Source organism: Musa acuminata, chromosome BXJ2-11, assembly GCF_036884655.1.
Source record: "Musa acuminata AAA Group cultivar baxijiao chromosome BXJ2-11, Cavendish_Baxijiao_AAA, whole genome shotgun sequence".
Classification (NCBI taxonomy): Eukaryota; Viridiplantae; Streptophyta; class Magnoliopsida; order Zingiberales; family Musaceae; genus Musa; species Musa acuminata.
In genome coordinates this window covers 25,749,573-25,763,736 of record NC_088348.1, presented here as the reverse complement: position 1 = coordinate 25,763,736, position 14,164 = coordinate 25,749,573, and the positions used below count along the sequence as shown (strand labels likewise).

Below are 14,164 nucleotides of genomic sequence, written 5' to 3'. Positions count from 1 at the left end.
TGGTGTGCAATATAGTTGAACTATTTCTTAAATGACCTTTCCACCCAATGTTAACAAATGTTATGCATACTCGACACTAGATAGCATGTCCTGTTGGAAGCTGAAAAGTGCAGCAGACAAGATCATTGATTTGCGTCTCGTAACATGGATTACTTGTATATGGGGTTTAATGCACTTAGGGAACATTTTCTCACAATCCATAGTGAAATTGTGGTTTCTGAAAGTTAAAAATGGGTTGTGGAAGGTTTCGGATCTTCTTAGACTATGTCATGCTTCTGTATATATTCTTGGCTTCTTGCAATTATGTCTCGGATGATCTTATGCCTTTATACTCCCAAATGTTTTTGGATTCAATGTTGTTAAAATAGTGGAATTGCTTTTTAATCTATATGATTCATTGCACTAATACATCATCTTTCTTACTTTGTAGAACTAAACTTTTCACAGTTTGCTCAATAATTGGGTTGCTGATACTTGTACCTGTGAACTTTACTTGTCAAGATGGCCATTCTCGAAGTGAATTTTCATATTCAATGGATGCTTTTACAATTTCTAATATTGGGAAAGGCTGTAACAGGTAATGCTATTTCTGTTATTTAATTGGTTCATTGTGTTTTAGTACATACATATATGGTATGCTGTTTTACAGTATCTGCCTATCTGGTATATCCTACTACAATATGTACATATTATCGGTTTGTGAACTTTAGTTCTCATTTGCAAACGACTGCAGTGCCTGGTGTTATAAGATCGTACAACATGGAGAATAATAGTGAAACATACATTAATTTTATGGCTAGCAGGCAGAGAACTCTGCACACATTTTCTACCAAGATAGTAGTGAATCAAAACTTACATCTTTTTTTCCTTCTGTTGTCCGTCCTCTAAGATGAAGTGGGATACATTGTTAAAGTCCATAGAGCTGTTTTGCTTTGTATGAGGACTTAAAGTGGCCAGTATATGGAAGATATTACTAAATGGAATAAGAAGTATAGTCGTTGCTACTTTTGTACAAAGTTTTTTATATCGGTTCAATAAGAGTTTTAATAATCTGTTGGATAGGTATGGTATCGGTATACCGGGTAGTGGATGCCAAAGTTCTCAATTTCGTTTCGTACCAATGTACCGAGCCTTGCTCGATACAGTACATATCGAGGTATACCAATGGTACGCCAGGTGTACCAACGATATGCCCAAAAAAAAAAAAAAACTTCCAAAAATATTTGTAGGTAGCGGTTCAAGAATACCGAGGCGTGCCAACCGGTACGCCTCAGTAACAATCGAAATCTAGGTCGTACCGACTGGTACACCTCGATAACGGTTGAAATCCGGAGCGTACTGATCGGTACGTCTCAATAATGGTCGGATTTCAACTGTTATCGCCCGGTACAGACGTCGTATTTCATGATACGAGGTCAAAACATTGGTACCACCCTGTAGAGGGCCGTCCACGTACCAATATCCTCTCGGACCGATACATACTACCCGTACCTGGTGGTACACATTGAAATTGAGAACCTTGATGGGTACTATACTGATCTGTACTGCTTGGTATCATTGAATTAAGAAAAAAAATTCGAGCTTAATATATCATGTATCGAGCTTTAGCATTTCAATTTTAGTATTTGGTCGAACCGGTAACTTGGTGTATATCAGCCTAACTGGATTCTAAAACATTGGTTCATACTCTTTGGGACGAAGAAATCTGAGAATTTCTCAGCACATAGCCCCACCCAAGGATTGTCTTAATCACTAAATAATTGAAGATGCTAAAATCAAATTTGCAATGCAGATAGCTATGGAAGATATTGAGGGGAATAGGTTGATTTTAATGCCATGATGAATACCTATAAATGCATCTTCTAGATTAAATGTAGTTCTTAACTTCTAGTAATGGTTTTTGTGGCTGTTGTATTTGTATTGTGACATGGCACAATTGTAACTGTCTTCATTGACTGCTATGGTAACTGTTTAGTACATTAATTTGAGTAAAGAGATAATATACCTGATAAAAACACTTGATTATCATCATGTTTGCACATATCGAGTCTTAGGTTAATTACCTTGTTCAATCTTACCTTTTTATTTTTTATATTTTGTCTAGCAAACGTTGACCTGTGTATTGGGTGTTACGAAACAACATATATAAAAAGTTTATATTACTGAAAGAGAATGTTGAGATGAATGTATAGAGTTACAAGAAAAGATTAAAAAAAAAATTATTTGTGAATCACTAGGTATCGCCTCGATAGAGGATAAAATGATAGATAATCATTTAAGATGGTATGGACATGTGCTTAAAAGATCTATAAAGGCAGTACTTAGAAGAGTTAAAATGATTAATGTTAGTGCTATGATGAGAGGTAGAGGAAGACGTAGAAGGACTAGTAGAAATCATAAAAAAAAAGATTTATATACTCTGAACTTAACTAAACATATGATCTTTTATGGATCTCAATAGTGACAAAAGATGCTTGCAACCAAACCCAAATAGTTGAGATTTAATGACTTTGTTGTTGTTTGTAAATGTTGATTTGTCATGCATTTGAAGTTTTCAGTTATGCAAGAATTATTTTAGGCAGTCTAATGAAAAGTGAAGTATTAGGGTCAAGTTGTGGAAACAACCACTTTATTAGGAAGGTAGGACTGCATAATTAACCCTCAAATCCCACAACAGCTGGAGCATTTAGCACTGGGCTGCCCTAGTATGAGTTACATTATTGTGTGTTGGCTCAAACATCGCCAAACACGGTAAGAATTAATGATTAGTATTTTGCAGTCCAAGCATGTCCTGTCCAGTTGGCATGATAAGATTCCATGCTGATCACATCCAGGCATGTGCCAAGACACATTGTTATGGAAGGATGGGGTTGGATTTTTGACATGGGTAAACACTTATTTACCAAAGCTTATTTTCTTTGTACTTATGCATAGACTAGTTAAATTTAAATGCCAGAAAAAAAAAAGGTTCATCTGAATAGAAGACGCATCAACATGATGCTTGCCTAAATAATTGCAAGGTTGTGCTTGGGTTTTATGTGCCACTAGCAGATTAGCAATTTTGTGAGATAATGGTTGCCGCCCAAGTCACTATTTCCTTTTCTTTCCACAGCATAATTTTTCCTGTTGGTGAGAAACTTTGACATGAGTGTCTTCTTCATTTGATTGACTTTCTTTCATGAAAGGATTGTCATATTATATGGCATTGAACTTCACCTGCTACCATCAACTATTAAATTTTCATGATCAGAAAATTCATAACTTCTCATGCTGTTTTTGTGTGTGCAATTTGTAGCAACAGTTGGTATTCTCAGTTCTCCTGAAATTGGGATTAGCATTTCTAGTCATTTCTTCATATGTCAGACACATTTTAGAAAGACTGAATTGGTAGTTCTAATTTTCTGTTTGCATGAAAAAGTGTCAAACTGATTTCAGAACCCCTCATTTTGGAATATGTCCTTTATCATTTTGCCAGGAAGCTTTTTTAGTTCTTGTTATTTTGTTCTTGCATGATCATCAATTTCTTTTTATATTCTGACAGAGATTTTGGCATTTTCTTTGGTCTTCTTCTTTATTGAAATCTTGGGTTACCTTCTATTTACTGACTAGTATGATAAAATATTCAACGAGATTTTGGGACTTAATGTCTCACAGAAATTGGTCACTGTACCTAATCAACATAAATTAATATATTTTGGACTTTTGCTATATATATCAACATTTTTTCTTCTTTTACATGAGGCAAGAATTTCTTATTGATCATCCTTACTCTTCAATTTCCCTATTGATTGGTTAATTATGTTATATGCATCTTGTCACGCGGACATTTTTCTTCCGTCTTAGTTCATATACAATAATTCAAATTCAAAATTTCACATTGAGCTTAGTATTTATATTTTTTGTTGCAGGCTTTGGATCCATTTTGCATGCCTATGCTTTATATCATTTTATATCCTGTACTTGCTGTATATGGTAAGGTTCAACAAGTTCATACTACTTTACAGAAGCTGCACGTTTTTAGTTTTATTCTCACTTGTAGCCTTTCTAACATTTACATCATCACCTGGAAGGATCCTCATATATTTTTCTCCAAGCAAAATAGATATTGCTTACATAAACCTTGTTCCATTGTTGAAAGTGGATCATCGTTAGCCTTGTCTTATTTTATAAAGTTAATCAGAAGCTAAAACATTCTTGGGTGCATAGTGTACTTTTCTTATTTTAGTTTTTCTAGCTGGGTTCTTCTTTAATGATTATCCATTAACTAAGGCTACAAGCTGTTAATTATTAAACTATAAGTAGGTGTAGCAAAAGTTTCAAGTTTCGGCTAGGACATTATGATACACAATAGAGTCTTAGTATTCAGTTATGCAGAATAGTCTACAGAGGACCAGAGAAAAGGTCACCGGAGGATAGGATTGAGATTGATGATAATTCTTTTATAGTTCTCTATGGGTTTTTTATGATAATTTGAAAGTGATAAAAGTGGGCCTTTTTTGGTTCTTTATGGACATTGATACCAAGAATTGAAGTATCAAATATAGATCTATATATTGATTTGGTGCAGTATATTTTAGGCTATCATTAGGAAAAACAATAATATATATGTTAAAGTAACATTAATTATGCTATTTTATATTGCATATCTGTAGATGTTTGCAGTGGTGACACACTTCAAAACTTGTTCTAAATATTTTAAATATAAGTATGTCAGAGTGCAGAGTCTACATGTACAAGTAAATACATAAATTCTTGGGTGTTACTGCCATCTTTGGGTGACACAGTGAATTCTTGAAGGTTGAAGAGAGTATGCAATCGAACTTTCACCTTCAACAGTGACTTGGCAGACAATTCATTGTGAATGGTTGAACGTTGAAGAGAATATCTAACAGACCTTCTACCTTCTCTGTATCACCCAAGGAATGTTGTTTCAAGTACCGGAACTGTATTCCCTGATCAAACCAGTACATACCGGTTGATACTGGTGTAGCAACACATGCTACATTGGTAAGAATCAGTGTATCGAAGAGAAAGAAGAAGGAGAAGAGAGAGGCTTGGTCAAGGAAAAGAAGGAAAAGGAGGAAAGGGAGGAAGAAGGAAGAGGAAGAAAGAAGAGGAGGGGAGGAGGAAGAAGCAGGTGGAAGAGGAAGAAGGGGAAAGGAAAGGAAGAAGATGTAGTGGAGGAAGAGGGAGAAGAGGAGGAAGCAATAGAGGAAGATGAAGAGGAAGAGGAGGAACCATACTCCTCGGTGGTGCATGGTGAGTGGCAGACAGTGGGTAACAACGGGTGACATTATGTCACGGACTTAGTTGGAATTGTCTAAGTCGTGAGGCACCCTTGCGGCAAAGACGCGAACTTAGCTTGTGTTTCCTAAGTCGCAAGGCACCCTTGCGGCAAAGACGTGAACTTAGTTTGCGTTGCCTAAGTCGCGCTTCGCCCTTGCGATTTGCGTCTGCAAAGATCAACCTACTTGCAACCTAGGTCCCGAAGGACCTATAAAAGAGAAAGTTGATTAGTTCGAAGAACGAGTGACGAACAAGTCCCGACGTCTCGCAAAAAGGAGAGGCTTTACAAGCAATTCAGCGAGCACCTTGCGTGCACAAGAGAAAAGAGGGAGAGGAGGAAAACATGGACTTTAGAGGGTTGAACGAACAACTGCAAGTCCACAAACGACTGCTCACCGAGTGCCGGGCGCGACAACAAGTTCCCGTCAAGGTAACGTGCGAACTTGCGAAAGGTTGTTCAACGCCCGACACTATACCGAAGCCCCATTCCCCATGGTGCCACCCGGATGGTTCCAGGGTGCTGAGATGGCTGACGTTTCGCATGCAGTAGCGAGCAGCAGAAAATAGCCCGTGGCACGCGAAAACGGAGTTGTTTTGGGGTTGTTTTGCTTAGTTCGGTGAGCGATTGCACTGTAGCACTGCAACTTGTTCGAACTTACATTTTTACAAGTAAAAGGACTTAAAATCAAGTCAAAACATGCTGCCAAGCAGCTGTACATGTAGATGAGAGCGACGAATGGTTCGTTGAACGAAGTTGTTGCGGGTGCGTGATGACCGTTCGTGACATTCTCCCCCACTCAAACTGTCGACGCCCTCGTCGACGCGTGTTGGTAGTTGTTGATAATTGTTTCTTCATGTCGCAGGGCATCTTCGGGCTCCCAATTGGTTTCAGTTCGGGGAAGCTTTCGCCACTTCACCAAGTACTCGGTCTGCTCAGCTCCATTTGGTAGCTTTATCTTGCGATCCGCTAAAATAGTTTTAACTCGCTTCTCGTAGGAGACTCTGGTGGGGGGTAGCCGAGTTGGAACACTTTGGGAAGCATCTTGCGGATCCGAGTGATAGGCTTTTAGGTTGCTGGCGTGAAGAACATTGTGAATTTTGAACCACGCCGGTAGCTGCAACTTGTAGGAGACGTTGCCCACCCTGCTGATAATTGGGAAGGGCCCTTCATACTTGCGCACTAATCCTTTGTGTACTTTGTTCCTAAAGAATTGGAGTGATGCTGGTTGGAGCTTTACCAACACCAAATCGCCGACCTTGAACTCTTACGGTCGCCTTCCCAAGTCTGCCCACTTATTCATCCTTTTTACCGCATTCTCCGAGTAAGCCCGCGCAATATCTGTATTTCGGTGCCACTCCTTTGCGAAGTGGTTGGCTGACGGACTACTCCCAGTATACCCGATTGCCATGGTGTGAGGAGTTGACGGTTGTTGTCCTGTAATGATCTCGAAGGGACTCTTGTTGGACGTAGAGCTCCACTGCAAGTTGTAGGAGAATTGGGCAATGTCCAACAACTTCACCCAATCTCGTTGGTTGGCACTCATGTAGTGCCGAAGATATTGCTCTAGGAGCGAGTATATCCTTTCGGTTTGGCCATCCGTCTGGGGGTGGAGGCTTGTGGAGAAGTATAACTTAGACCCCAACAATTTGAATAGCTTGGTCTAGAATCGTCCCAGGAACCGAGCGTCTCGATCACTGATGATATTGTGCGAGACTCCCCAATACTTCACCACATCCTTCATCATCAGCTTGGCCACCTCCTCTGCTGAACAGTGTAGGGGAGCAGCAATGAAAGTTGCATACTTTGAAAATTGATTGACCACCACGAGTATCGATCCGAGTCTCCCTACTACAGGCAAGCTTGATATGAAGTCGAAGGAAATGTTCTCCCATGGCCTTTCTGATACGGGCAACGACTCCAAAAGTCCTACCGGATTTCGTTGCTCCACCTTGTCTTGTTGGCAAGTGAGGCACGTTCGAACATATTCCTCCACATCAGTCCCCATCTTCGGCCAATAGAAGGCCCTCTCTACGAGAGCCAAGGTTCTATGAATGCCTGGGTGTCCAGCCCAAAGGGAATCGTGACACTCTCTTAAGAGTTCACGTCTCAGATTGTCCACTCGAGGAACATAAACCCTATACCCTTTGGTGTAAACGAGTCCCTCTTGGACCCAAAACCGTCGTGCCTTGCCTTCTTTAATGAGCTGTATCAGGGCTTCTACCTAGGGATCACTGTACAGTCCATCCCTGATCCTGGAAAGGAAGTTGAAGTGCAACTGACTTGCTTGGCCTCTTGTTAGAACCCTTGTAGATTCTAAACTTGGGGTTGATCTCTTTAGGGGATCGGCCTCCTTGGAACTCTATAGGGGTTCCTCCCTCCAAGTTGTTGCTCAAAGGCTGCATAAAAGATTTATCTATTGCTTATGAAAAGAGAAGGAATACATGGCTATTTATAGGGCTTCTAAACCCTAACTCCTACTTAAGACTCTTACTTCTAACCAACTCCTAATAGGACTCGTACTCAAGACTCCTATTCCCTTACAACTCCTAATTCTTCTCTAAGAAAAAACCTCATACATGAATGCCCCTCACAATTAGGACTCTCCTAGCTAGAGTCCTAACAGAATGTCCCTCTCAATTAGGACTCTCCTAGCTAGAGTCCTAACATTTTTACATGAATGTCCCTCTCAATTAGGACTCTCCAAGCTAGAGTCCTAACAGACCCGCCCTCTTCAAATCAGCCTTGTCCTCTAGGCTGATGATTCATGAATTCTGGGAATTTGATCTTCAAGTCGTCATAGTTCTCCCAAGTGGCATCTTCTTTTGGTAGGTTCGCCCACTGTATTAGCACTTCATTAGTGGGTCATCGTTGTCGAGTCACGATCCGTCGATCAATAATGGCACTTGGTTGGGTCTAGAGTTCTCTTTGGGTAGTCATATTTGGTGGGTGGCTTTGGGCTGTCTCCAAGCACTTGTTTAAAACTTTCGGTTGGCTGTTGGTTTGTGGGTGATATGTCGTACTCCTTTTCAATTTAGTACCCTGCATATAGAATAACTTTGTCCAAAATCTGTTATTGAAGATGCAAGTAGAATTTTTCACAAGCACAATGCGTCCCTTATAGTGTAATTCTTTTGAGTCCCAATTGTAATGAGCCATGGGGCTTGGTGCTTCCTCCAATTTTTTTATAATCTTACTAGTATCTGAATCTTCCTGCCATTCCATCTTAATATCCTCAAGGAAGTCGCTGGTCGGAAGTGAAACGGTCGAAACTTCAACTTGCTCGGGTAGTTGCGAAAGCGCATCTGCAAGAACATTCTCTTTCCCCTTTTTGTAAGTTATTTCAAAATCAAATCCAAGAAGTTTTGTTACCCATTTTTGCTGCTCGGGGGAAGATATCTTCTGCTCCAAGAGATATTTTAGGCTTTTATGGTCGGTCTTGATTTGAAAGTATCGCCTGATCAAGTACAATCTCCACCTCGTTGCTGCGCGCACAATGGCGAGCATCTCCTTATCATATGTTGACATATTTTGATCGGAGGGAGATAATGCCTTGCTAGTGTATGCGAGTGGTCGACCATCTTGCATGAGAATGGCTCCAATTCTGACTCCAGATGTGTCGGCCTCAATAATGAAGGGTCGGTTGAAATCTGGTAGTGTTAGCACCGGCGTCGTCGTCATGGGTGCCTTAAGTTTGTCGAAGGCAGCGGAGGCTCTGTCCAACCATTGGAAGACATCTTTTTCTAGTAAGGAAGTAAGTGGTGCACTGATCTTTCCATAGTTTTTCACGAACTTGCGGTAGTAGCCTGTTAAACCCAGAAAGCCATGTAGCAATTTTATGTTTCTCGAGGTCGGCCAGTTTTGCATTGCTCCAATTTTGAAGGGGTCCACTGCCACACCTTCCTCTGATATGATATGCCCAAGATATTCCACCTTTTGTTGAAGAAAGCAAAAATTCGTGGTTGTTGTGTGTTCAAAAGGTGGTTTTCCGTATGTCTTCTTCGCATGCTCGTATTTGATGATACCCGGATCAAAGGTCCAGCTTTGTAAAGATTTGTGCTCCCTTTCATCTAGCAATTCATCTACTATTGGAATAAAGTATTTGTCCTTGATGATTATGCCATTGAGAGCTCGGTAATCAACACATATTCGCCTTGTTTCGTCCTTCTTGTGTACAAGTAGCACCGGCGAAGAGTAGAGGTTGCAACTTGGCCGAATAACTCCTGTTTCGAGCATCTCTTTTATAATCCTTTCTATTTCATCCTTCTGGAGATGTGGATACTGATATGGCTGAGCATTTGCTGAAGATTTGCCTGGAAGAATCATTATACAATGATCATGCCGACAGGTAAGAGGTAGGTTGCGCGGTTCGTCAAATATATTTGAAAATTCAACAAGCAAAGGAAGTAGATTTGGATCTTCAAATTCTGTTGGCTCTCCCTTAGTTTGCTGCTCAAGTTGTACCAAAAAGCTGCTGCATACTTTATGCAAAACATTCTCCATTTGTTGTGTGCAAATCGTTGTTATGTCGCCCCCACGTTTCCCGTGCAATGTCACATGTTTCTCCTTACTGTAAAATTTCATAATTAGTTTCATAAAATTCCAAGAAATATCACCTAATGTCGTCAACCATTTAATTCTGAGCATGGCCTCATGATTGTTAAGAGGGAGAAGGAAGAAATCTGCAATTATCTCTTGGTTCTGCAGCAATAGTTTCTCCTGCAAGCGCCTATGATCACAATTCAAAATCCGTCCGTCGGTGACCTTAACATCAAACCTGCAGCGATTCTCGATAGGTAATGATATCCGAACAGCAAGCTTACTATTTAGGAAGTTAGTAGTACTGCCTGTGTCGATGAGAACAGTGATTGGTTGTTGTTTGAGAATGCCTCCAATTTTCATCGTTTGCGGGTTTGAGTAGCTAGCTAGTGTATGTACCGTAACTTCGGTCGGTTGTGGCTCTTCTTCTGCATCTTCTTCTTCATGTTTAAGGCTCTCTTTTGGATGTTCAATGACCTCTTCTTCTATCGGTTCAATCATAAGAAGTCCCCCTTTACTACAGCGATGCTTACGGCTCCACAGCTCGTCACAATGCCAACATAACCCCTTCGCATATCGCTCCCGAAGCTCTTCTCTTGGTAACCTCTTTAGTGTAGGGACTTGGTCGACAGTAGGGGGGGCTAAGGGCTTCAATATTACTGGTTGAGGAGAGACCCTAGTCCTCCGAGCTTCATGGTTCAATTGCTCCTCTTGATGTCGTGCGAAAGAGATGGCTGCCATAAGCGTATACGGTTGTCGCGCTTTAACTTCTCCTCGGATCTCCGGCTTCAAGCCCTCAATGAAGGTCCACAATAGCTGTTTTTGAGACCAATCATGCGTTTGATTAGATAACCTTTCAAACCTGGTTTGGTACTCCTGAATGGTGGAGGTTTGTTGGATCTTTGCTAGTTGTTCGTCAATATTCTCGTAATCGGTTGGTCTGAAGCGAATCAGCAGTCCTTCTTTGAATTGTCGCCATGAAAGGACTCCATAAGTATGTTCAAACCAGTCAAACCACTGTATAGCATCCCCTTCAAGATGTATAGCTGCAATTTTCACCATAGATACATCCGCGGTTTTGTGGTACCGAAAATATCGCTCCGCGCGCGAGATCCAACCAATCGGGTCTCCTTCTTCCCATCTAGGGAAGTCCACTCTCATGCATGGATAGTTGGGGTTGGTCATAGAGCCTACCCTCCCTTGGAAGTCATCTCTTCGGGCTTGGTGTGATTGGGCAAAGCTCTCTCCTTGATATGATTTCTTCGGGCTTAGTGGTCGGCCCAATCTGAGTTCGGTAAAGAGCGTCCGAATCTTATCCTCCATTCGCGCCTCCAAGGCTTCGAATTTAGCATTGATTGCCTCCTTAGATGCCATAGTATATGGCCCCAAATCAGTGATGTTAAGATCTCTCTTTTGCTGTTGGGTTAAAGGCATGTATAGGTTGAGAGAAGTGATGGTCGAAAGTGTTGGTGGATTGGTGGATGTAGGCTGCGGTTTAGGCTTGTTTTGTGGCTGTTTTGGGTGCAGTTTGAGGGTGTGGTTTGGTAGAGTTTTAGGGTTGTGGATGAAAGTTTTGGATCTGTGGTAGATGGTAGCAAAGGTTTAACAGAAATCCGTGGAAGTTGCAGCAAGTATGTGCTGTCTTGTAAGAGTAGAATTGTCGTCGAAGAAACAACAGTTTATCGACGTAATTTCCACCAAAAACTTGAGAGAATTGAGGAGGGAATTGATAGAAAAATCACAGTTTATATGACAGCAAGGATATCTAATTTAATAAAGAAAATTTCGGCAGTATAACAGTAAAGAAATTGGTGCAAGTTGCAATTGCAGAATTATCGTCGAAAAATTTCAGCGGGTTACGATGAAAATTTGCAGCAACATAAAATCGTTTTTAGAGATGAATTTCTTAATAGATCAATCTTAGATGGAAGCCAAGATGATATATGAAGTCTATAAGAAATTTCATTCAAAAAAGATTGCAAATAGATGGGTTAAGGCAACGATATGCAGCTGAAATTTTCTGCAGCATAGATTTTCAAGTGCAGCAGATTGGACATAAAAGATCAGTAGTTTATATTGAGAATTTTTCGATGAAACCAAAGGGAAATCTACTGTTAGGAAGTGTCAAAGATGTCATAAAAATTTCGTAGAAATTTGGATAGAAAAAGCACAGTAGCAAGATCAAACAGATGGTGCTATGCAGCTTGAATTCTGCAATTCAAGTGCAGCAGATTGGACATAAAAGATCAGTAGTTTATACTGAGAATTTTTTGATGAAACTAAAGGGAAATCCACTGTTAGGAAGTGTCAAAGATGTCATAAAAATTTCGTAGAAATTTGGATAGAAAAAGCACAGTAACAAGATCAAACAGATTGTGCTATGCGGCTGGAATTCTGCAATGTATCTTTCATCGTAGAGATGAAAACTTTGTGACAAAGTTTATGCAGCAATATAAGAACGATTTTTTTTTTTATTTTTATTTTCGAATAAGGATAACTAAATTGCAGCAGCAGTAAGGTAGGAAACCAGAACCTGTTGCAATTCACGGGGAGATCAAAGGATGATCCGCGGTGGCGGAGATGATGGCGGAATTCGGGGACGATCTTTTAAGCAATTGTGGGAATTGCTTTGGATGGTTGTGGAGGGTTGATGGATGGCTGTGGAAGGGCAGCGAGACGCCAAGAACGCTGCTCTGATACCAGGTGTTAGAACCCTTGCAGATTCTAAACTTGGGGTTGATCTCTTTAGGGGATCGGCCTCCTTGGAACTCTATAGGGGTTCCTCCCTCCAAGTTGTTGCTCAAAGGCTGCATAAAAGATTTATCTATTGCTTATGAAAAGAGAAGGAATACATGGCTATTTATAGGGCTTCTAAACCCTAACTCCTACTTAAGACTCTTACTTCTAACCAACTCCTAATATGACTCGTACTCAAGACTCCTATTCCCTTACAACTCCTATTCCCTTACAACTCCTAATTCTTCTCTAAGAAAAAACCTCCTACATGAATGCCCCTCACAATTAGGACTCTCCTAGCTAGAGTCCTAACAGAATGTCCCTCTCAATTAGGACTCTCCTAGCTAGAGTCCTAACATTTTTACATGAATGTCCCTCTCAATTAGGACTCTCCAAGCTAGAGTCCTAACACCTCTGCCCTCCAATTGTACAGCATTCACACGCTCCACTTTCCGACTTAATGTCTCGGCCACAACATTCGCCTTTCCGGACTTGTACTCCATTACCATATCAAACTCAGCCAGGAAGTCTTGCCATCGTGCCTGCTTTGGGGAGAGTTTCTTCTGAGTTTGGAAATAGCTCAAAGCGATGTTGTCTGTCCTTAGTACAAATCGCGATCCAAGAAGGTAGTGTCGCCAAACTCGTAGACAGTGGATCACCGCGGTCATCTCCTTCTCATGCACCGGATATCGCCGCTCGGTCTCGTTGAGTTTGCGGCTCTCATAGACCACCGGATGACCCTCCTGCATGAGTACTCCCCCAATAGTGAGGTCTGAAGCATCTGTATGGACTTCGAAGGGCTCCCCATAGTCTGGCAATTTGAGCACCGGTTCTTCCAATACAGCAGCCTTTAGATCTTGGAATGCAATCTCACATTTATCAGACCACCTCCAAGGCTGCTCCTTCTTCAGCAACTCCGTCAATGAAGTTGTACACTTCGAATACCCCGCTATGAAGCATCGATAGTAGTTGACGAAGCCAACGAAGGATCTCAACTCTGGCACCTTCTTTGGAGTTCGCCATTCCGCAACCGCTTGCACCTTCGATTTGTCTATCCGAATGGAGCCATCACTGATTCGATGCCCCAAGAATATGATCTCCGTTTAGCAAAGTAGCATTTCTTCCTTTTCACGAACAAAGTGTTCTCCCTGAGAACCTCGAAAATTGTCCGAAGGTGCTTGACATGCTCCTCGAGCGTTTGAATGTAGACGACGATATCGTCTAAGTAGACGACTACGAACTTATCAAAATACTCCTTGAATAGCTGGTTCATGAGAGTGCAAAACATGGCCGAAGCGTTGGTTAAGCTGAAAGGCATCACCAAGAACTCAAACGCTCCATACTTGGTCATGCAGGTAGTCTTCGCTTCGTCGCCTTCAGCCATGCGCACCTGCCAATACCCCGACCGAAGGTCGAGTTTTGAGAAATACTTGGCTTTGCCCAACTGGTCGAACAAGTCCGTGATGAGCGGGATGGGATACTTGTTCTTTACCGTCACTTTGTTGAGGGCTTGGTAATCGACGCATAGTCGAAGGCTCCCATCTTGTTTCTTCTGGAAGAGAACTGGAGCTCCAAATTGTGCTTTAAAACTGCGGATAAGATCAC

The 14,164-nt window shown here is 41.3% G+C and overlaps 1 protein-coding gene across 1 annotated transcript in view; it reads left to right on the top strand.

Moving 5' to 3' along the window:
* The window catches only part of LOC135627323 (CSC1-like protein At3g54510), a 36,802-nt gene that overhangs the window by 1,314 nt on the left and 21,324 nt on the right, over positions 1-14,164 (top strand). Inside the window, exons 2-3 of the mRNA XM_065133380.1 lie at positions 431-577; positions 3,909-3,972. Of these exons, the coding sequence (XP_064989452.1) occupies positions 431-577; positions 3,909-3,972 (211 nt within the window). The remainder of the gene's footprint in view (positions 1-430; positions 578-3,908; positions 3,973-14,164) is intronic.